Source organism: Numida meleagris, chromosome 3 (assembly GCF_002078875.1).
Source record: "Numida meleagris isolate 19003 breed g44 Domestic line chromosome 3, NumMel1.0, whole genome shotgun sequence".
In the NCBI taxonomy this organism is placed as follows: domain Eukaryota; kingdom Metazoa; phylum Chordata; class Aves; order Galliformes; family Numididae; genus Numida; species Numida meleagris.
In genome coordinates, this window is record NC_034411.1 from 2,892,706 (window position 1) to 2,916,860 (window position 24,155).

General features: G+C 37.7%; 1 protein-coding gene across 1 annotated transcript in view; it reads left to right on the forward strand.

The window, feature by feature from the left end:
* The window catches only part of PSME4 (proteasome activator subunit 4), a 65,464-nt gene that overhangs the window by 14,787 nt on the left and 26,522 nt on the right, over positions 1 to 24,155 (forward strand). Inside the window, exons 7-20 of the mRNA XM_021390790.1 lie at positions 3,416 to 3,490; positions 5,287 to 5,409; positions 5,891 to 5,983; positions 6,740 to 7,005; positions 8,854 to 9,040; positions 9,687 to 9,776; positions 10,985 to 11,049; positions 11,146 to 11,296; positions 12,861 to 12,959; positions 13,455 to 13,524; positions 13,977 to 14,044; positions 14,595 to 14,810; positions 15,729 to 15,886; positions 17,549 to 17,644. Of these exons, the coding sequence (XP_021246465.1) occupies positions 3,416 to 3,490; positions 5,287 to 5,409; positions 5,891 to 5,983; positions 6,740 to 7,005; positions 8,854 to 9,040; positions 9,687 to 9,776; positions 10,985 to 11,049; positions 11,146 to 11,296; positions 12,861 to 12,959; positions 13,455 to 13,524; positions 13,977 to 14,044; positions 14,595 to 14,810; positions 15,729 to 15,886; positions 17,549 to 17,644 (1,757 nt within the window). The remainder of the gene's footprint in view (positions 1 to 3,415; positions 3,491 to 5,286; positions 5,410 to 5,890; positions 5,984 to 6,739; positions 7,006 to 8,853; positions 9,041 to 9,686; positions 9,777 to 10,984; positions 11,050 to 11,145; positions 11,297 to 12,860; positions 12,960 to 13,454; positions 13,525 to 13,976; positions 14,045 to 14,594; positions 14,811 to 15,728; positions 15,887 to 17,548; positions 17,645 to 24,155) is intronic.

Here is a 24,155-nt window from a genome sequence, read left to right on the forward strand (position 1 = left end):
TACTGATATGAGAAGACAGAGGTGCTAATGTCAAGAAGTTACTGGCTGAATAAAAGAGATGGCACTTGTGCTCTGTGAGCATTATTTAATTGCCATCTCAGGCAGCTTTCCTTTACCTTGGGAATGCTGGCATTTTCCAAACTGCCTACTAACGTTTACAATGATGCAAAGAGCTATTGTGATTTCTATAACTTATAATTCAGTGAAATTACATCGTTATTACTTAAGACATTTGTCATATCCCTAATTTTGAATAGTAACGTGATATCTTTCTTTCAGTTAAACCTCGTGTACAATCGCTCTGTGCTTTATTTTAATTTTTTCACTATCTTCTAACAGTACACTTGTACTGCTGTCCTCAGTGCAAGCGGGTATATGCCTAAGTGCTTCCATGTTTAGGGTCTGTTTTGACTTTAATTATCTGTCTTTGAAGAAATCTCCCAGAGGTTAGTTTCTTCCTCTACTTTGCAGGACTGCAAAAAGTTATTGTCATTTTTATTTTAGACACAATAAAGAACTCTGCTCTCCTCGGCCAAGAATACCATTGGGCTGTATCTTTCAATTAAAATCATATGCCCTGTATCTGTCTGCTTTTTTATACGCATCTCATGATCAGATACGAACTTGAGAAATGAGAAGAAAAGCTTTCTTTAGACAGCACCACCATTAACCTAGGCGCTGTTGGTGTCAGCTGACCTGTGCCTTGGCTTTACTGCAGTGAAACTTGGCAAATTACCAATGTGCCAAGTTATGTGTGAACATAAGCTCATTGACCATCTGGCTTCTTTCACTAATCTCCTGCCTGTATATTCAGGAAAGACTTCTCCGTGTCTTTTCAGAAAGCTGATTTCCAAAATACCATCAAATATGACCTTTGTAGCCCATTCTGTTTCTGGCAGTTTTTGTGTGAGAAGGCTCCTGTGCAGGTCATCCGAATTTGAGTTAGGTTCATCACAGTCACAAGAAGGCAGTCTTTGTTCAAACAGGTGAAACTTTTTCAAATCTGGAAAATTGCCATTTATCATTGTCTGTAGACACTTTTGCATCTTCCTAATAGTTATCCAGGAAAGTACAATTCTGTCTCATCTTTCTGCCAGGAAGATGACAGCCTGTACTTTTAGAACCATTATTTGGCTTGTTTCTGTCAACTAGTCTATGAAAAGAATCATCAACACTCTTTCATAAGTAAGCAGTTGTCTGTGATATTTTTCTTTCTTTAGCTGACTTCTGACAGTTTGCTCACAAGGCACAACATTTTTTTTTTTCCCCAAAGCTTTTACTTCATGTTTCCTTTTCTGTCTTGTCCACCTTCTAAGGACAGGATTGCTCTTTTTTATCAGGCTTGGATATAGATCATTAGATACATGTGTTCTGACTATACAATCCAATTTAAATCTCTGTCTGCTGCAAGATTTTTCTCAGCTTGCTTTGGCAGGAGTTGGATGTGCTGTTTGAAGGGAAGCTGCAGAAACAGGTGCCTTTGAGGTGCATGGGAAGAGTTGTTTCTTTTTTCAGAGAGTATTTTCTTGTATCAAACAAATGTAATCCATTTAAGAAATCGTAACATTTGTCTCAGTGTCCTGGCAGTTACCACTGTCTTGAATTGAATTTGTGATTTTCAAAAGCTGTTCCATCCTTCAGACTTGAAAGGTGAACTGTACTTCTGTGAATATCTCTCTGAATTGGGCAGGATTATTCAAGGCCTTTGCTTTTGACTGCGCTATAGGTTCAACATACTGGTAGAAACATCAAGGCTCTTGGATGCCTGACTAGTATTTCCTACTTGGACAAGCTCATAAAAAGTGTGATGGTTGATTGTTCTTTCCCATGAGCAGGATGTAAGAGTCAGATGCACACTCTCTCTCTCTCTCTTTGTGTAGTCCTTATAACTCCCTGTTCTGAGGTCACTTTTCAGTTCTGTTTTGGACTCGAGACGGTCATGTCACATACAGTAGACTGTCTTCAAAGATAGTCACATACTGCTATCCAACCTGCCAGCTGATGCCTGTGACTTCTACAAGCCACAGGCATGCATAAACCAAAGCTAATAAATGTCTGTGACTGATGGCCGGCACAAGTGCATTTTATGTGGGATGGATCCTGTAGAAGCTAAATAGTCCTTGAAGACATGCTGGTTGAGTTTTCTTTAATGTCTTTCTATAGGCTAGTATCCCCTTTCAGCTCACCAAATAACTTCACTGGTGAGGAAGCACCATTAGATGGACGGACAATCGCTTGTTAAGGTGCTTCAGCTCAGGGTACGATTGAATGGCATGGCGTATCACTTATAATCAAGATTATAAAGAACCTGGGTAATGCATTGGCAACCAAAGTGGATAGCACAGGGCCCTTTTCCTTGCTGGAAAGCAGTACGCTGTTGGATACGTGTGATTTTCTTTCCAAACCTCCAATGTTCTGCAGAGCCTGTCTTTCTCATTCTTGCATGTGAGAGGACTGCTAATTTGTATGTTGGTAGGGTCACATTCTTCAGAACGTTAGGACACTTTCATTAACTGATGCAATTGATCATCTGTGCAAAGGCAGTGAAAGCAGATAACAGGTTTCTGTTAGAGAAGTTAATGAAACACCAAGCTAGAGCCTGTTCTGTTAAAAAAAAAATATCCTTTTTTTCTTTTTTTCTTTGCCTAAGCTATACTATGATGGATTTGCTGAGAAATCTGTCTTATAGCTATCACCTGCAATTTGTTTCAAACCTTATCTGCAAAGATGAATAGTCTCCTACACCCAGCTGATTTAAAAAAAAAAAACAAAAGCAAACAAAAAAACAGTGATATTGTTTAAAAGACTCTGAGCCTTAGTAAAGGTGTAGTTCACAAATCTGCTCTGTGGAAGCTACTCCAAAGGGAAAAAAAATTCCAAGCAAAAGCTAAAGTCTTTACAAAACATATAACGTGCAGTTTATTTTTTTTTTGTCTGTTGTTCATCTACTGCCATTTGGAGTTGCTGTAGAACAGTAAATGGTTAAGAAAGGCCTAAAATACTGGTGAATGCATTCTGCCTTTCTTGGTAATAGAGCAGAGCATGGAAAGAAGGAAGAGTGTGAGAATACCTTCCAAAAGTACTGTGTGTATATCTCAAGTAAAAAATAAAAAGAATTTCAAGACATAGAGATATATATTTTGACAGGCTGCATCTCCCAGAAGTTAGATCACAATTACTTCTTCCCTGCTTTGTAAGGGCTCAAAAGAATGAGTTGGCCTCCTGCAGGTTGGATTCCTACAGGTGCATTATGAAATACAATTTTGGTGGGTCCAAATGGACTGAAATCTCCCTTTCCAGATGTTGCAGTGCTATGGGTAGCCTTTATTTTGCATCTGTAGAGTAGATTGAAGGGTTTTGTTCGTCCTTTATAATCTATTCTAATGAATGTTTCCTTCTTTTACTGTTGTTTCAGCATCTAGTAAATCTTTTTGCTCGCTTGGCCACTGACAACATAGGGTACATCGACTGGGATCCGTACGTACCAAAGGTAATGCTTGGCAATGTATGAAATTATGTTGTTTACTTTCAGTGTTAATACACAAAGGATGATGCATATTCCCTGTATGGGTCTTATACTTCAGAGGCCCAGCTTTTCAAATTAGATATATTCGTTTGTAGCCCTAATTTGAGCTTTCCTTTTGTAAGAGAAACCTTTGGAAATTGGATCTGCTGTCACCTGATTTAAAGCTCAACCAAAGCAACAAAATACCTTTCCATATATAAGTGCTGTCTGAATATCTGTAATTAATCCCCTTGGAAATATATGTTAATGACATTCATTTGATGAATACTGTGTATCACTTTCAAATGTTTCACCTAACGGATTTTTAAAGGTGTTCGTAGCAGTTATATTGTTTAAAAAATTACTAATTAAAACCCTCTTGCTGATTAGAAAATTAAATTATACAATTTTAATGTGTTTGTGATATAAACATTTCTGAAATTGAAGATTGTTTTCTTACAGTGTCCCTAATACAGATTAAAAATGGTAATTTATATTTTATTTCAAAGCAGAAAAACAGAAAATGAGACCTAAGTACAACCGAATTGTTATTGCTCTCTCGGTAGCGGTGATGTTAACTAGTGTTTTCACTAACTTGTGTTAAGCTAAAAATATCAAAGGCTTTTGACTCGTGCCTGCCCCACTACTTTGTGCTATGATATTTGAAACATACATCGTGATAGTGGGAGGCAAGAAGCACAAAATAATGGCGTCTCTAGATGTTAATGTGTTATATACTTTGCTGATGAGAAATTTAGATGGAATATTTAAAAATAATAATCAAGATCTCCAGAACGGTGCTGGTATTTACATGGTGTCATTTGAAATCTTAACTCCTTTGGAAGAATGAAATTTAGCTTTTTTTCCCAAATAACGTGGGCGGGTTTTGACTGGTTGCTGAAATCCTTCCTGACAGAGTTGTGGTTTAGCTGTTCTTCTTAGTTAACTTCAACTGAAAAACTTGTGGTTTTTTGTGTGTTTTGTTTTTAAATCAGCTGATAAAGCTGACATTTTTCAAGGGAATATTTCTGTGCTTACGCCACAATACTAAGAAGACTTGTTTGTTTCAGGTTTGACTTTCCTTCTCACTGCTGGCCTTTAGCATGTGTGATGCTATTGTGGTCAGATTTGTAACAAAACGTTTTGGAATTTGGTGTCATTCCCTGTTGTTATTTGTTACATTTAAATACTGAACTGTTTATTTTTTTTTATGTATCTGTTGCAAACAAGGAGAGGTCCATGACTTTCTATGTTAGCGTTCCGTAGAAAATGTTACAAATGAAGGCTAATTGCTCCAGTTCCTTTTTGGTGGGGGTAGTTGTGGGGAAATGAGAGATAGGAAACAAAATGAAGAGAGATGCTAGTGTTTTCCTTATTTTGCCTGAAATGTAATGGAAATGGTTGGAAAACTATTCATTCTCTCCTACGTGTGCCACCTCTTCAGCAGTGTGAGAGAGAATATGTATTGTCTGAAATGATTTCAGGCTGTGCATATTTAATTTCATTTTTCTCATGCTGCTAACTTGGAAGCTAGACTTCTGAATTTTTCAAGGAGTTAAAGTACTGTGGTTTTCTTGTGAAAATATTTTTTTCTGTCCTCACCTCAGTCTTGCCAGTTGAAACTATCTGCTGCTAATAATGTAGTTACTCTGCCCTGAAAATATTTGTTCCAAGCAAACAAAACTTCCCAGGAGTCTTTTGCCATGGTAGCTTTCTGTGCCATTACTATTTCATGGCTGACTTACAGTATGCAACTTTCTTTTTTTCTTTTTTTAATGCAGATTTTCACCAGAATTTTGAGGAGTTTAAATCTTCCGGTGGGAAGTAATCAAGTTGTGGTTCCAAGATTCTTAACAAACGCATATGATGTAGGACATGCAGTAATGTGGATCACAGCCATGATGGTTAGTAACTTTTTAATGAATTGTAACAAAAACTATTAATGCAAAGCTTTAAACAAGCAAGCGTGTGAAACAGATGTTGTGTCCAGCTCACGGCAGAAGCATGTTTTAGGCTAACTTTTGCTCAAGGATTGTTTATAAGTGGATTGTTTCACTGTCTGTTTGGAATGTGGTTCAAAGGTTTATTTCATAGCCACCATCTGTGGCATTCTGGAAATGAAGAGCTGGCTACAAATGCCACTGTGAATGCATGCCTAGGTCCCGCCTCCTAATTAAATGATTCATTTTTCAAGTGAACCTCATCAGATCAGATGGATCTTCCTAGTTAATGCTGAGTTGGCGGTTGAGGGATGCATTTTTGGTTCTGATGCTTTCAAATATGGCTGTGGTAAATGAGTACTCTCTTTTTTCTTGCACTACTGTGTGTTATCTTTTCATTTTAACTTAGCCTGCGTAGTAAAATTCCGTGCTTTATTTTTCACAGGGTGGACCAAGTAAACTAGTGCAGAAGCACTTATCTGGGTTGTTCAATAGCATTGCTTCTTTTTACCATCCTTCAAATAATGGACGTTGGCTGGTGAGTTTTTGCATGTCAGAACAATAACTTTGTTATAATATCAGCAGAACTGTTGAATCAAGTGTGTTGATAGATGCATTATGTGCGCTAGTAGCAAGCTTGTCTGTTGATTGTATAATATTTTGAGGATTCAATTTTCAGTTTGTCGATACTGTGATTCAAATTATACTTTTATTCTCATGCCAGGAGCACAGAATACCCTTTCATGTTGCTGACATACCGTTTCCAAGCTAGCAAAACCTAGTTTTGTTTAACCAAAACGAAAACATTTTTAAATGCATATCGAGTCTGACAATGCCTGACTTTTTCATGGTGTAGTTAGTGTAGTCTTCTGCTACAATACTTAAGAATACCCTTGTAATAGATGGCAAAAAGTACAGATTAAAATGACAGGATTGGTCTAAGCAGTGCCAAAAGAGCTGACTTGTTCTAGCATAGGATGTTACTTGAGTGTGATTGTGCAGAGAATGCTCTCATGTGTCCTAATTAGTGGTAAGTAATCTTGATTATTGACTGTATACCTTGTATGAGTTTATCATAAATTTAGAGAAATCTGAAGACATTGCTTGCAGGATAGTTTTCAGTATTTTGGGAACTGAAGTTTAATGATAGGGGGCTTGCATTTTAGAGCTCTTCTGAGTTCTCATCTATTGTAGCTGTGTAGCTTCAAATACTGATTTATTATTGCCTTTTGGACAGTTAGCACCTCAGGTTCTACTGCTAGTAACTGACTAGCATTTCTCACATATTTAACAGAACAAACTGATGAAGCTACTTCAGAGGTTACCCAGCGGTGTTGTCAGAAGGTTGCATCGTGAGCGCTACAAGAAGCCGACTTGGTTAACTCCTGTGCCTGATAGTCATAAACTTACTGATCAGGATGTTACAGACTTTGTTGAATGCATTATTCAGCCTGTTCTTCTGGCTATGTTTAGTAAAACTGGAAGTCTGGAGGCTGCCCAAGCCCTGCAGAACCTTGCACTGATGCGTCCTGAGTTAGTAATTCCACCTGTACTTGAGAAGTAAGTATCATAGAATGGCCTGGGTTGAAAAGGACCTCAAAGATCATCGAGTTTCAGCCCCCCTGCTGAGTGCAGGGTCGCCAACCACTAGACCAGGCTGCCCAGAGCCACGTCCAGCCTGGCTTTGAATGCCTCCAGGGACGGGGCATCCACAGCCTCCTTGGGCAACCTGTTCCAGTGCGTCACCACCCTCTGTGTGAAAAACTTCCTCCTAATATCTAACCTACCTCTCCCCTGTCTCATGTCTCAGTATGAACTGTGGCAGCCTCCTTGTTCCCTTTCCAATGGATAAATACTCAAAAGTGCTCATTAGATGACATGCAGTTTCCTTGCTGGAGTGAATGCTTCCAGTGAGAGGAGTTGCTAAATTAAGCTTAATGACAACTACTGAGCAATCACCTGCAAGGGAGAACATGATTTTTTCTGGGTTTGTTTATTTTTTAAACATCTGGTTAATGGAATATTTCTGGGAGCTGTTCATAGTTTGTTTAATATAGGGTAGTCCCTCTGATTGTCATCTGTTATCATTTTCAGAGAGATAGGGGTGGATCAGTTTAAAAAGCAACTTCATGGTGTATATCTACCAGCTATGTTGTGCCTTCTTGTCAGCTTTGTCTTGGAGCCAAATATGAATGGTGATATTGCATGTTTGTGTAATGCTTCTGTTTTATGTCACGGTGTATGTGTTACAGATTGTTTAAAGTTCATGTCATTGCTTTTGACTTGGTAAGCAAATCACTGAAGTATGTGTCCCTATAAAGTAGTTAGTTTGTACAACTACTAATACCTTGATGCCTGAAATTTCAAAAAACAAACTCCTTCCTGTCTCCAATGGACAGCTTGCTTTCTAGTCTCTGCCCTTGTTTCCCCATGCAGTCCCTTGTACTTACCAACTTGTGTTGTAAAACCAGTGGAGAAATGCATTTGTCTTGAAAAGAGCTCTTTCTGAGTTCCATACCATCCTGACTCAACCATTCATAAAATCTTCATAAATCTGCTCTTATATGAAAATATTTCAAACGTAACATTTCTAACAGGGTCAGCAGTGAACGTCAGTATTGTGTATGACTACTGATTCTATTTCAAGAGCAGACTGAGCGTCTGCTCTGTAGATGAAACTATCACTGATAAGTTTGCTTTGGCTGCAATTATGAATTCATTTTGTTGAGAAGGTGTAGGTCCTTTGTGCTTTGAGTGATGAAGGGCAGGGGTAGCACTGACTCCTGTTCGAACTGTAGATTGACAACTGTAGGAAGTGTTACACAGTTTGCTGAGAAGTACCTACTTGTTAAAAAAAAAGTTTAGAAGTGCTGGTAACTTAACAGATTATAAAATAAAAAATAAAATTAAAAATGGACTTTAATTTCATTGTTCATAGGCAATTGAGGCAAATTTTCATGCATGCCACCCAAACCTTACACTTTCATGTACACAGCTTGCATTAGCTTATGTAGATGCTGCTGGCAGCAGAATGGTGAAAGTTCTGTTGTAAAGACTGCCTTCTCATTACTAAACCACTTGTAGGGATTGGTCCTTAAAAGCCAAAACAAGAAGAACGTGATTGCATTGAATCTAGGAGTCCATGAAGTTACTAATTCCTACTCTGCAACTGCTAACACATCTGATCCTGAAATTTTGAAAGAAACAGTTTCTAAGATAGCAGTGTTAAGTCCATTGGGAAAAGATCACCAAAAGTACATTCTGAACTATTGATTAGCTTAATCTTCTTTTCTTGCAGAAGCTCTGTACCCTTTTTGTAGAAAATGTCACAAATGATTCACTTTTATTTTCTTTGATAACATCATAAACAGTACTTTTCCTAATAACGATGGCTCTTAAACCCTACAGAACATATCCTGCACTTGAGACACTGACAGAACCTCATCAGCTCACGGCTACTTTAAGCTGTGTCATCGGAGTAGCTCGTAGTCTGGTATCTGGTGGGAAGTGGTTTCCTGAAGGTCCAACACACATGCTACCTCTACTGATGAGAGCTTTGCCTGGAGTGGATCCAAATGACTTCAGCAAGTGCATGGTGAGTGTATCAGTCTCACTTCTTAGAATGTACTTAGCTAACTGGCTCAAAAGCCAAAAGCTTCTGTTATACTTGTATGAATGCAAATAAAACTCTTTATTTCCAGAAATTCTTAACCTGATTTTATTGCTGGCAGGACTCTGCTTGCATAGGCTTGACAGTAAAAGCTTCTAAAGTAAGATAATGCCTTTGGCTTGTTGGACAATGCCACGTGAATCCTTAACAGTAGATTGTGATAAGCATTGTTCTGATTTTTTTCGGCTGCTCTAAAAATAGATGTTCCAAATTTGGTAGCAAATATAGAAAAACTTTTATTTATTGCTAGGTAGATTAGGTCCCAGAAGCCCACATTGCAAGGGCTTCATTTTCCTTGACTATTCAAGCAATTCAAACATCAGCCTTTTAAACTTGAAAATCCAATGGAAAAGTGTTATTTTACCAGAAAATAGTTTCTTTGCGTAGTTACAACTTAACTAGTTTCTAACCCAAAATCAGGAATAATTGTTGATGTTTAGGACTGGGAGAATTCATCCATAGAATTTTTTTTAATGTAATGATTTGCTTTAGCTGCCATACTTTAATTGGGAAAGCTTTTTAATGTGTAGAATATAGCATTTATTAAAGAGCTGTTTGCAACTCTCAACAGATTACATTCCAGTTTATTGCAACATTTTCTACTTTGGTGCCTTTAGTAGATTGTTCATCCGTGTTGCAAGAAAGGGATGATCTTTCAGAGGTAAGAGCACTGTGCAGTTGTAAAAATGAAACCATAACTTACATACTTCAGCATAATTTCTAGCAATCTAATTGTCTTCAGAAGTGTAATGTGTTTGCTGCAACCTCTTTTTATGGGTATAAGCTATGTTAAAAAACGTTATCCACAAACTTTAGTTTTTTGTTGCATTTGCTTTGAGTCAGTGTGGAGCTGGTATCTGTGTTGTTATAAGACAGACTCTCTTGAGCCTTAAAGGGCTGTTCCTACCATGGGAAACTATTTAAAAATATTTATACCTCTTTGAAGTGTTCCTGTAGATAGGTTTCTCTTTTCTGATTAGGATGCTATTGCTATCTCTTCAGATCCTTCTTAATCTCTTCTGATTAAGAGAGAACATCGTTAGACAGTGAGCCCCTTCTCCCTCTTCTGTTTTAACTGTGCTGCTGCTTCTTTATTAGATTTGGTCTTCCCACCTGTTTTCCAGTTATATTTTTACCACTTTCTCCTTTTTCTTCTGCACGTAACAAAAAGTACAGGAGGGAATGGGAAATAATTTTTGTATTTCTCTGATTTTTTTCACTAGACCTTTGATTCTACTTTTGGTAGAGCAGTTCAAACAAATAGCGAATTTGTATCTGGCATACTCTGAATGGGACAGCACCAGTATCCACTGTCGTAGTTGGAACTGACACATGGAATATTTTGTCCACTGTTTAGGAGACTCTTCATGTAGCTCTGAGAGCAGCTAATAGCTACAGGTTTTGAATGGTCAGAACGCAACTGGAAAGTTAATTTTCCTTGCCCTGAGGCTGCAGCACTCCAAAGCTGACAGTGGAGTTTGTACGATGAATGTGTAACGCAAATACGTCAGCAAAGCCAAGTCTGCTGCCACAGTTGGCACTTGCTGACATCCTGCTAGAAGAGAAGATCAGTAGTAAGGCTAAAGGTTGTATCCATAGAGATGAACCCCGTTTCACCTTGAGAGGCTATTTGGCTAAATATCAAGGCCAGGGTGTTTGAGCAGTGCAAAGTACATATAGTAATTGTTTTTGTGTGATGTACTCGAAACTATACGAACTGTGTTTGGTGGGAAATGTGTTGTAGTCTGTCTCACTTAGGATTTGAATGTGCTTTTAATGCAGTTGATAGAGGAAATACTTTATATTATATTTTCCAAAAAAAAAAAAAAAGCCAACCTTCTGTGTTCCTTTTGCATTGGAAAATTGTAGGTGGAAAGAGAATTGTGCTCCGCAACGGCTGAATTTGAAGATTTTGTACTACAGTTTATGGATAGGTAAGTAAGCTAAAGATAGGTGAAAGCTTGGCTTGAAGAACTTAATATAAATTCCTAGTTCCAATGACTAAAATTGTACTTATTGTACTTCTGTAGATGTTTTGGACTTATAGAGAGCAGCACGCTGGAACAAACCAGAGAGGAGACCGAAACAGAGAAAATGACTCATCTAGAGAGTCTAGTTGAATTAGGTCTCTCTTCTACTTTCAGTACAATCCTTACTCAGTGTTCGAAAGATATATTTAAGGTATGTAAAGCATCACACATTCTGTATAACTTTGAGGCTTAATTTTCTGTTGTGAGTTGCTGGTGAATTCAGATTCTTCCTGCATTGTCCTGTTGTGATCTTACATGTTTTAACCAAGGAAGGGGCTAGGGGAGTTTGACTCTGTGAATTTGCTTTGTGATCTTATATGCATCAATACAGAGTTCTTAGCATCAAGAGGTGCTCTTTTTATAGCCAGTGATAGTTGCTAGGGTAAATTATTCTTACAGCTTTATCGCTTTGTTATTTTAGGCAGGGATTTCCTTGTCTTTGGGTGTTATTGCTGACTTACCCAGTTCCCTGCTTTCCTCTTTTCTCCTATCTCCCTCTTCTTCCACTGAGCACAGGAAGCAGTTCAAGGAATCATGTGGCTAATAAGATCTGAAAAAACTATATGTATTAAAATCCCTCAGGGCTGGTGTGGGGAATCCATATTGTTAGGTGGATTCTTTCCTTGTTGTTTGGGGTAACACATTTGATTCTGTTTTTATTTTGTAAGTATTTTGAGATGCAGTTTATACACTTTGAATCATTGCTTTGGAACTTGTGTATGATTTGGTTGGAATCTTCTTGTGAATCCACGTTCTTATTTTTTTTCCTTATTGCATGTGATAATTTTAATAATGAACAAGCTACATTGTATGTAATTCGGCTTGCCTTGGTAAGGTATTGGTAATAAGCCTCCTTAAAATATGGTAACCATTAAAATGGTAAATTCCCTATTTATTTGTTAAATAAGAGATGCCTTGGCTTTACTTCACCTTCGCATGTGAAATGACAGTTTTCATGTAGGCACATTGTGTCCTATTCAGGGAAAACTGCTTTTCTGTGTAGTTTCTTAAAAGCAACCCCAAGCTTTGATCAGTCAGCTCAATGTATCTGACCTCCCTTTTTCTCTATGTGAGCATTTTAGTTGTCTCCACTCTCCAGCTGAAAGCTGGAGATCCCTTCATGTCATCAATTAAAGCACTCTGTGTGTTTTTAAACTTCGGGAGGGCCCAAGGGGAAGAATACAAACTTTCCTGTAACTGAGTGGATTTCAATGATAGTGGATCATGTCAAGTTATTTTTCATGAATACAGTAAATATGAAGGTGGGAAAAGCAATGAAAGCCTGCAAACTAGACAACTATTTTGATTATAACCTTTTTATCATTGCTGCTTTTGTTGCAGCGTTTATGTTATAGCTCAAGGCAGTAAGCATGCAGGTAGGCATTGGTGCACATAAACTGAGTCAAATGTACTGATACCATTTAAGATTATTTTTTTCCTGAGCAGTTAATACACGCATAACTTTCTATCCTTTCTATTCTCTAGTGTAATTAAAATGAGTGGTTAAGTTTTACTCAGCTTCAGGCGTTGTATGGAACTGATTTGTCTTCTCTGTTCTGATTTCTAATGTGAATCATGTCTGCTATCATATATTTAAAGAAAACCGATATTATGTACAGGTGCTGCCTTCTGTGTAAGAGCAAGTATTTTATTACAGTTTAAAAACAAAAACAACATGTGAAAAGCTAACCTTTGTCCTTTTCTGTTAATTTTAGGTTGCCTTGGAGAAGGTTTTCAACTTTGCCGTTTCAAATATATTTGAGACAAGAGTTGCTGGTCGAATGGTTGCAGATATGTGTCGAGCTGCAGTAAAAGTGAGAGGGAATGCTCTGATTTCACTCTATTTTTAGTTTTAAAAAATAGAAAGCCAAGAAGTTTCTCATTTCTTACATAAAATCTTTTGTATCTTAAAAATACAGGGGGCTCTTAATATCCTAAAATTAAAAGGTTGTATATAGCAGTGTTTTCTCAATTGCTTTTATGTTAAATTTAATATTGGTTTTAATGAATGTTTTAAAATCATAGAATCATGTTTTAAAATCATAAAATGGCTTAGGTTGGAAGGGAGCTCAAGGGTCATCAAGTTCCAACCTTCCTGCCATGGTAGGGCCACCAACCTCTGGTACTAGACCAGGTTGCCCATGTAGTCATACTGACTGTAGATTGAATTGTAGTTAAGTTGAGAATAGTCTATTTGTATTTCTTACTCAGTAATATTATTAGAAGATTTGTATCGATGTCAGTGCTGAATTAGTGTTGCATCTTTTTAAAAAACAATTTATAATGGCTATTTACAATGCTGTTTCTAGTGCCGTCCTGAGGAATCCTTGAAACTGTTTGTACCACATTGCTGCAATGTAATAACTCACCTCACAGTCAGTAAGTTTTTAAGATTTCTAATATTACATTTGCTTTGTTTTGGATTGACTTTTGTTAAGCATGAAAATAATATCTAAAATTTCCATGGCTTTTCATAATTTCATCTCAGTAACGGATAATTATTTCTGTTCATTATTTCTTAGGAAAAAGAATTTAGAATCCAAGTACTTGTGTAATTTCTTGGCGGGAATCTCTCAAGAGAAAAGATCACATTTATTTATTTAACAGTTCAAAGTGTATCCAAACATTAAGTGATTTCCTCAATGTATTCAAGATGTAAAAATTGCATGAAGTAAATTTCAGCTGGATGTGGATGAAATATGAGTTGGAAGTTGGCCATAGAAGGCTTGGGAGTAAATTTTTGGAGTGCAAGCATCTGTTTTATAATTTCACTCTCTTGCAAAACCTGTCCGCAGTACAGTTACAGCAGTGCTGTTCATTTGTTCCTCTAGATGATGATGTGTTACATGATGAAGAACTAGATAAGGAGCTACTTTGGAATCTTCAGCTTTTGTCAGAGGTATTGCAGAGAATACTCTCACTGTGCATGTATGCCACTGAATCTTATTTAATGCCTCTGAAAGAAAAAGAAAATTTAAATTCTGCTGTTAAACTAAATGTTTTATGAATGACATTGCGTAGCTTCTTCTCTAACTTTAAATGGGACATAGGTGGGTGTTGTTTGAAGGAAATAACCATGGGGACTGGACGTGGAATAACATAAAGCAATTATTACAAACTGCTACCAAGGAGCAGAGAGAGAAGAGGGTTCAATTTAGGGGAAAGTGTATTGTGGTAAAGATAAATGTCTTAAAATGCATCTCAGTGTGTATAAATAATGCTAGAAAACTTTGAACAAGATCAAGAGGGAAAGTATTTCACAGTTCTTATGGGTTACTTTTTCAACAGCAGAAGTGGTAGCTTGTGTGCTAGTCCTGTATGAAATCCGAATTTGGTGTGATACGCAGAATGAAACCTGGTACAGGATCAGTTGAGTGATATACAACTCTTTAGTCCTCCAGAGTATCATCTGCTGTACTTACTTTTCAAATGTTTGTCTTTCCTGTTAGATCACTCGAGTGGATGGAAAGAAGTTGCTACCATACAGGGAGCAGCTTGGGAAGATTCTGCAGCGAACCCTACATTTAACCTGTAAGCAGGGTTACATTCTGTCTTGTAACCTACTGCATCATCTTCTTCGTTCTGCTACACTTATCTACCCCACAGAGTACTGCAGTGTGCCAGGTGGCTTTGACAAGCCTCTTTCTGAATACTTTCCTATCAAGGCAAGGATTTTCATTTATTTAGGATTAGAGGATTTGACTTTCTTTTTTAAAAAAATCATACACAATATTATTTGTTTTCATTTGGAGATTTCTGAACATAGGTAGCAGCAATGGAAAGTGTAATTGAAAGATGCTTTAAGCTTTTAAATGTATAGAGAAAATATCAAGTTACTTAAAATTATATTGGTAGCAAAAAATGAAAACTGACTTGTTTTGAGTAATTATATAGCATGATGTGTTTTATGATGTGTGTATTTTACAATGATTGCATGACTACAGTAAGGTAAAGCAAGAGTGTCTGCTGATGTTTCTTAATCCTGTAATTATATGATGCATTTAGTTGACACACAGCTAACTTGAAATGCAGTGGTAAGAACAGTAATGATTGCAGTTAAGCAAGAGAGTTTTGCTGTTCGCTTAAATATCCAGTCACAGAAAGCATTATTGCACTGGAATAAACTTAATCTTTCACCTGCCATGTAGCCTTTTCTTATTCCTCTTCACATAAATGTGATCATCAGATACAAGTAATGTTGGGGACGTGCAAAAAAGAGTGTAAGTACGTTACTGCAAAGCAGTTGCCAAAAAAGGAGAGATGGTATTTTTTGGGAATTTACAAGAATGTTTTTGAATTGGCATCCAGCCAAAGAAACAGCAAAGTTATGCTTCCATTAGACCTTTACAGTCCTTTGCCTTTTAGTCCTTCCAGATACGTGTTATGTTCCAGGTACATGCAGACAGTATACTAGGTTTGGGATTAGTATGTTGGTTTTTTTCCTGAAATTCTCTGAATAACTGCTTTATAACAGTGGCCAGTTCTTGTGTTTTGCAGTAATATTAAGTGGGTTTTAAAAGTTTTTTTTAAAAGAAAATTTATGTTATAGTTTGGTTAATACGAGATGTCTTTATTTAATATAGGACTGGGGTAAACCAGGTGACCTGTGGAACTTGGACATCCAGTGGCATGTTCCTTCGTCTGAGGAAATAAACTTTGCTTTTTATTTGTTGGATACTTTTCTTCAGCCTGAGCTCACCAAACTAGAGCACTATGCAACTGGAAAACTAGAAATGTCCAGGTCAGTGCTAATATGTAATACAGAGGAAGTGCATTTATCCACTCATGTCTTCACATAGTTACTGCCAATTTTACTAGCAGTACAGATGGTAAGGAGCAAAATGTTGTAATATTACATTTTCTTATGATATTCCAAATATCTTTCTAAGGTTTTTAACTTTTCAAAGTGCATGTAGGTTGGAAGTGCATCTCATAAAATTGATGACAGACAATAACAGATTATTTTGAACAGAAAAACTTCTTAAAAAAAAAATTGAGGACACTTTATATTGGTTTAGAGAGGTGGATGTTTTTTATATATACCCTAAATTATGGCTCTGTTTAATTTTAGTCAGCAAGAAAGCTTTTCCTATACACTCTATATTGTTACTTTGGTATAAGCATTTGTCTTTCCTGAGGTATGAAATGGGGCACAAAACCAATTTGGCTTGCTAATCTTTTCCCCACTTCCTTTACTACAAATGAAAGGATTCAGTACATAGTGTGATCCTGCAAAAAGTGGCAGTGTGGTAACTGAGGAGGTAATGGAGTGTCAATGGCATGAGCAAAGGTGAATGGAGGCAAGATTACCATGAGCCAATCTTGTTAAACTTTGTTAGCATGAAACCATGGCTTTGAAGGATAGTTTCCTAACCACAAGACAATCATGAGTTTAATATGTGCTAAAGCATTTAACAAGTATCAGGTAGCTAAAGCTTTTTACAAACCTCTCAAGAAATCTTTTTCTTGCATTAAATCCTCCTAGCCTTGTTATATGTAGTGATGTATACTTCATCAGATGTTCATGATATGACATCTCATGCAGTACAGTGCATGTATATGTAGCAGGGTGTATCAGACTGCTAAATATTTTTCTGTCCTACCAAGGTCCCACACTGCATTATTCCTGAAAAAGGCAATGCATGCTTCACAAATCAGTGCAACCAAAATGCAGTCATAATTTATACTTAGGCTGGAGGAAGAAAGTATATGTTTCCCATTTAGGTCTTAAGCTTATTTACTTGTTTTCTGTTGTTGTTTTGTTTGTTTTGCTTTTTACTGTTTCTGTTTGGCACCTTGTATGTAAAGCAGTTAATTTAAAAAAAAAAAAATTGGACTTTGATTTGGTCAAGGCTCCACTATGCTACCTAACAGAAATAAATGGCAGTGATCAGGACCATTCAGCTGAGTGCTTGAATTGCACGTTACACTGGAATGCAAGATAGCAAAGCTGCAGGAGTAGAGAACGTTATTGGTAGCTGAGGGTGTAAAGAGTGTGAATAAATGAGGGTGCCAGATGAAACTGCTAGTGCTTTAAATTGCAGAATTTCAATAAGTAGCATTTCCATTGATTCTTACATAAATTTTATATCTCACAAAATTATTCAAAACAATATTTTGGGGGTAAAACTGTCTGTTTTGAAGTTAGCGTATCCCATTATCCTTAAGTTTCCTCTTGCAGACTTCAAAAACTCCATGAGTGTTGGTGGTAAATAATAGAATTGGATTACAGAAAGCAAGCAGTGCCTTCTGCAATTTACTCTTGTATTTTAAACTGGTGCAGCTTAAAAAAAAAAGAAAATAATCTTTTATGAAACTTTGCGAAACATATGGTTTATCTTCTGTATATTTTGAAGTATTTAGTAAAACAGTTGAAGTAATCAGTTTTTCTTCTTTTTTTAAGGGATGACGTGCAACAGTGTCTTGCCATAGTGCATAACTGCTTGATTGGTTCTGGGAATATTCTGCCTCCTCTAAAAGGAGAAAGGGTAGCTCACCTGTGAGTAGAGTTAATTTATCTATCACAAATATCTTCAACATATTATGTTATTACTCATACTCCTTTCAGTATTTTCTTGTTGCTATGACCACCCAGCTGCTTCTAGTAACTATTTTTAAGGAACTCCCGTACCAGTATAAAGATACAGAAACTTAAAATATGAGTTAAAGAAGCAATGGATTGCTTAAAACATGACATAATTTTAAGTCTTTTGCTGTGCAAGGCTGTGCAAAAGTTTTAAAAAGGTAGGTGAGAGCATTGCATTGCTGATGCAATTCTATATGAAGGAAATGGAAGCTGGACATTTATTTGTATGTTTTCTCTCCTCCAAAGGAAGCTTGTCATCTCTAATAATGTATTTGTTTAGGGAGATACAAATATAGACATCCTGAACTTAGCTTCTTTCTGGCTGTGTTCTTATCTTAAAGCAGGAAATAAATCCTGTTCAAATGCTCATACCCTTGTGTAATGTAATAAAAACTCTAGCAAAGAGGCCTGAGTGAGTTTTCATTTTGGAAGTAACAAGAACTTTTTGTTGCATTATGTTAGTTTGGGCTTTTAGCAGGCTGTTGTTTTGTAGATTGCTGCTGAAATGTTGACTTCTTTGAGAAAATGCGTTGGCGTATTAATACTGAGTTTGATCTCACTATTCCCATACTCGTATATCATGTTTTGAAATATGGAGGGTTTGGCGTATGGCAGAAGTCTTTGGTGATTTGATCTGGTGATTTGAAATTCTTTTCTGAGATTTGGTTTTTTTTGGTTCAAGTTTTGGCCACTAAAAGTGTCAAGGAACTTTGATAAGATTCAGATGGGTTATTTGGGGTGCTTAGCTTCTGTGAGCTCCTTGCAAAGGTGAGAGTTCTCTTTGAGTGTATCTCGGACCATGTGTTAAGCTGGAGAGCTGTGCAGAGACCGTTACCATTGACTGTGTAAAAAATTAAGGAAATCTAAGTAATCTCTTTGTTAAAGAGACAATGCAAGGTACTCATCCTGATTTAGGAATATCTTCTAGAATAAAGCTACCCGAAAGGCACTGGAGTCACTGGCTGTTCCTGTACCAGTAATGTGATGTGGGACCCGCGTTAGCATCGCTGCTTGGTTCAGTCTGAATCCCTAACTTTAGACTGTCTCTGGTTTTGTTCTTGGTCTGGTTTGTTTAGGATCATCCTTTTATATCTTTGGGCACAATCTGTAAACTCTTCATGTACAGGTTAGGACATAAGCTTATAATCTACTTCTAAATGATTTGAATACTTACGGAAGATTTGCTTCCTTCTGTTAGTTATCCGTTCTTCCTTATTGAAATTACTGAAATTGAATGAAATTTGAATAAGCTTTGGTTCTTTTTTTTGTGTGACTTGAAAAATCACGAAAATATATATATTTTTAATGTAGGAAATCTGGGGGAAGTAGAGTGGATTTGTGCACAGGGGATTATTTTTTGTCCTGTTAAGGTGGACTGAATACTTCAGGAGATCCCACCGCCCTGTTCTACAGACTTCATATCAAATATATGTTAGGTCCCTGTAAGTTTATTCTATTTATTTGGCAAGAACAGATATAAAGGTCATATCAGTTAAACATCTTGAGAGGCTGAGTGATCCATCTGGGGCAAATGGTGTTCATTTTGAAGGTGCTTCTTATGAAACGTGTATTTCTTAATGGATTCCTGTAAGTAAGCAGGTGTCAGAGTGGTGCCAAGAAGGAAGGCATGCTCTTCAGGGCCTTAGTCCCTCCTCTTCCTTCCCTCAAGAAATCCCTGGAGTATTGGGAGGGGGAGAGACCTCTTCTTATTAAAAATCAACATTCAACAGGCTGCTTTCTATCCCACATCTCCACATTCTGCAGTAAGATTATAAGCCATTCATTTATAGGAGGTGCTTTTGCTGAACTTGCTATTAGAATAGAGGGTTTCATTTTAATTGTACTTGTTTTGTGAGTTCCTGGGATGTTTTTTGTTAAGATAGCAGTTGCATATAACAGGAACAGGCTTGAGAATGTACGCAAAGCTCTGACTTGAAACTGAGTGGTGTTTGTTGACAGTGACTAACTCGGTTACGCAGAATGCCCTTGGTTGAAGTACTGTGTGGGCACAGTTGGTAGCTAACACTGATGCTGGTGATATTTGCTGTCCTCATGTGGCAGTGTAGGAATATTTTAAACGCAAGTATTGCTAAACAGCTTGATATATGCAAATTAAAAAAAAAAACCAGAACAACAGCAAAAAAAACACCCTGATTTAAAATGGTCTCGTGTAGGAGATTGTCAGAACACCTTTGTCAGTGAACTCCAGTGAGCTGCAGCTGATAATGTGCTTTGTGGTGCAGCATTGTTGTTTGGGCTGGCTTTAACGTAAAGCTGAAGAAGTGTGACTGGTAGATTTTCCTTCATCCTGATATCTGATGGTTAAGGATATCTAAAGATTCTTGCCAAGGAGGACAGATGATGAGTATCTGTTTCTTTTAACCCTCTCGCCTACCTAGTGGAGGAAAACCATTTAGGTGGGAGAGCTTGGAGCTAAGTAATTTGTATCTCAGCAGAAGTATGGGGTTAGGATGAATGTTTCCGCCTCGTGCAGCGGGACGATGAACTGGACATGATGGCTCGGTAGTACTGTCAACTCCATCCGTGTGCAGACTGCTCTCTCTGCCAGGATGATCTTTCCCTTTAATGTCTGTTCTGTTTTGTGGTTTGACAAGTGCCTATTGCCCAAGTATTTGCAAACCCCGTTCTGGGGGTCTGTTTGCAACCCTGCACGGGGGACACCAGGGGAAGGCAGTGGCAGGAGTAAGGGAGAAAGGAGAAGAGGTATTGTTTCTTTCTCTCTCTCTCTCTCTATATATATATATATGTATGTATATTTTTTTAAAGCTAAGATATACTGATATCTACGAAGGCCAAAAGGTAATTATGTCTTGTTAAAGGGCACCTAATTAGTAATAGGCAAATAAATAGCTGCTATATTGCAGCTGTCTCAGCCTTACTATTGCTGATGTTTATGAGCAGCTTCATGCATTTTATTGATTTAATTTGCTAATTAGTTTAGCTGACTTAATCATAAGTGTGTGTGGTATGAAGCAAGATGACTTAAATGAGTGAGCAATTAGTTTTTTTAGCTGAAGTAATACAGAAAGCTAATTACAAAAACGATATATTGACCGTTTGTCACAGATGCTACAACATGGCTGAACGCTCATTTCATTACCAGTTGTTGTAATTAACCTGTGGTATTGCACAAAATTCTCATGCTTTAGATGTGAGGAGTTTTTTTTTTTTTTAGTGTAAATTCCAATTTGTAATGTTATATAAATGAGGCAGTCCTCAGGACGGCTGAGAGTCACTGCTTGATCACTGCTCTGGGAAAAGGAGTGAGTGCCTTCCTGTCCTAAACCTTTCTGCTGATGGGGAAAAAAAACAAATTGCAGCCACCAATGCAGCAGGCTGCTTTCCACTGACACTGTAACCACTTCCTGCTGGGTGGTGGTGGTTGTTGCTATCATTTTTTTTGAAGTTGTTTTACAACAGGAAAACATCTGTTGCAAATATAAGGCATCTCTAGTAACGTGTGGAAAGGAGTCCAACACATCTTCCTGCAGTCATACTGTTAACCTGGGATTCTTTTGTTTGATTACAGATGTAATATTACAATTTCCATAAAAAGATGTTGATCTGCTACACTGTTCACTTCTGGAAACTTTTCATCCCGAAAAGTTTTCTGTGGAAAGTCATTTGATCCATTTCTAGAGACTTTTCAATAGATTTTGTTCCCTGATGTCAAACAACTGAGAGTACTCAATTTCAGAATATTATTATTCTTTAATCTCTCTCCTTGCTAAGAAGAAAGAGCCTTTGTCTTGAATCCCCACCAGTTTGTGTTGGTTGAAAATGGATTTGCTTCTTGAACAGTTAACATGCAAAGCTTTTCTGTTTCTTTCTTCATGTTAAAAAGCTTCGTTTTCTTTATTCATGTTGCTTGATGAATGCTAGCTAAATATTTCAAATCTTGTTTATCTCCCAAGTATGTACATTGGCTTGAGCCTTCTTGAATCTCCTGCCAGCGTAGGTTAATGTTTTCATACTGATTCGTTTGTTTCCCTCTTTTAAAACCTTTTGACTGAAAAACAATGTGTTTGGTACTGAAAACACACTTGAGTTGGATACACTTGGTGTACCCAAAAGTGTATGCTTGGACTGTGTGTACATACGCCCAGGCTGCTATGAAGTCCTTAGAGTGATTTCCTTATTTAGTGAACTTGAGCTTAAATGGTTTAGATTTCATAATGCTCCAGCGTTGTCTGAGACCAAGCAGTTCCTGTGATAGTCTGTGTGATTTCCCCCTCCCCCCCCACATTTTTGCCCAAGTTCGTGAGCAAATTTCCCCTGCTTTTTTTCTATAATTTACATAATAATTTACATCTTTCTGAAAATACCCTCAGAGCTTAACTAAAAAATACCTCACGCTATTTTGAAAGGTGAAGAAAAGACTTGAGGAGGTTGCGAGGAACAATCCTTCATGATAGCAGGAGGTTTTGTTGTAACTGGTCAGAGTTGCAGTGAATTAACCTGTCATGGGTATGCAAAAATGAAATGCACTGTTTTCCATGCTGCCAGGAGCACAATGTGATGGTTGCCCTGCTGTATGGAGTGTGCATAGGCACACACAATGCTTCTGTGCACTTAGTCTACCCTTTTCCCTAAGGGTCTGCTGTAATTGACAATAAAGTCAATGTCCTTTTGTTGTAATGACTGTAATGGTGTGTGAGTAGAGATTTTCCAAATGCAAAGAATATAAAGCTTTCAGAGGTTGAAAAATCTTTCACTGATGTTTGTTTGAGCTCTTATTCACTTCCCCTTCTTGCAGCCAGGATATTAACAAGGTGATCCTCAGCAGCTGCTTTAGGGAAGCAGAAACAGGGTTAGTCAAAGGACTTCCATTTTTCACCACCTCTTAAATTCAGCTTGATTAGGATGGAACAGGCTGCCCAGGGAGGTGGTGGAGTCACTGTCCCTTAAGAAAAGGGTAGATGTCGCACTGAGAGACATGGTTTAGTGGGCATGGTGGTGATGAGCTGATGGTTGGACTAGATGATGTTAGTGGTCTTTTCCATTCCTAATGATTCTGTGATGCAGGATGGCTCTATTCTTGCTACAGATACCGGCAGGAGCTTTAAATATGTTCCATCAGTGAAGGTGTTCAGACTACAGGTCAAGGATAAGACCACCTCTTTTACATATGCAGGGATGTGGCACCATGTGCTGAGGCGCAGGGCTAGCTAACCTCTCTGGCATCACCAGGAAACTTCCCAGCTCTGCTGGGGCAGCTGCACACAGAAAAGGGAGCAGGTACTCTTCCTCGGTGAGTAGCCTCGTTTTCTCCTTGTTCGCCTTCCCACTGTTGTCTTTTAATCTCATATGTTCAAATAGGTTGATGCAGCTCTTGGTTCAGGGGAGCGTGCTGAAAGGTTTTGTTTCTGAAAAGCTGTATCCTGCTGCTGAAGTTTCTCTGAGGAAGATTCCTGCAGAGACTTGAATAAATTGCTCGGTGAAATGTCTGGAAGTTGTAAAAGCATAGTGCATCAGTTGTTCTCAGATGAAGATGCTTTTGGACTTGCACCATAGTGAATAAGGGAATGAATTCCTCAAAGTCCTGTTTAGTTGGAATTTTTCTTCTAGCAGTGATTCTGGATATTCCTTACCCCTAACTTTTCTTGGCAGTTTGTGTTGATATAGAATGAAGTGCGGTGTTGTTTGTGCATTGCATGGAGTATTGCAATGAGAATCTTGCTATCGGTATTGACTGTGCAGTTATGGGAAACAAGTTACTTCCTTTTGTATGTCCTAAGCAAAGCAGTTAAGCTTTCTCTGACTAGTGCTTGAAATGCAGAATACCAGTAGCATGGATCTTTTCTGTGGGCCGGCTAGAAAATGCCATGTTTGAATGAGGTATTTTCACCCTGCTAGTAACTCTGCTGAAATAAATGGATGTCGTGGTGAGTGTGAGGGCAGTCCCAGGCTAGGTCAGGATTGCACAGTGCTCTGTGTTGACTTGTTGCTCCTGATTTCTACCTGGGAGGGTAGGGAGATGGTGAAGCATTGCTTTTGCTTGGTTTTAAATATTGGAGATTTGGGTAGCTGGCAAAAAACAGCTGAAAGCATTTTGCTGGAAATGGGAAGGAAGCTCAAAAAACTGTAGTCTCTGTAGACCACCAGAGGGAAAACTGATAAATCACACTTGCATTTTCCTTGCTGCCTTGTGGGTAGAAAAGCTGTACATAAACTTAATTCTTATCAAGAAAAACTGTTTAAAGTAAAAATATATTAAAAGGCTTGATAAAAACATGCTGCTATGAGCTCATTTACCTATCAACATATCCAGCATATTATACAAATAATTGCTTAATGTCTCACTGCCTGAGATTGTTAATTTATCTGTTGCATTTCTCTTAAGAAGTATTTGGGGTGGGACGATTCACTTTTTCTTTCCATTTCCCCTCCCCAAGATTAATTA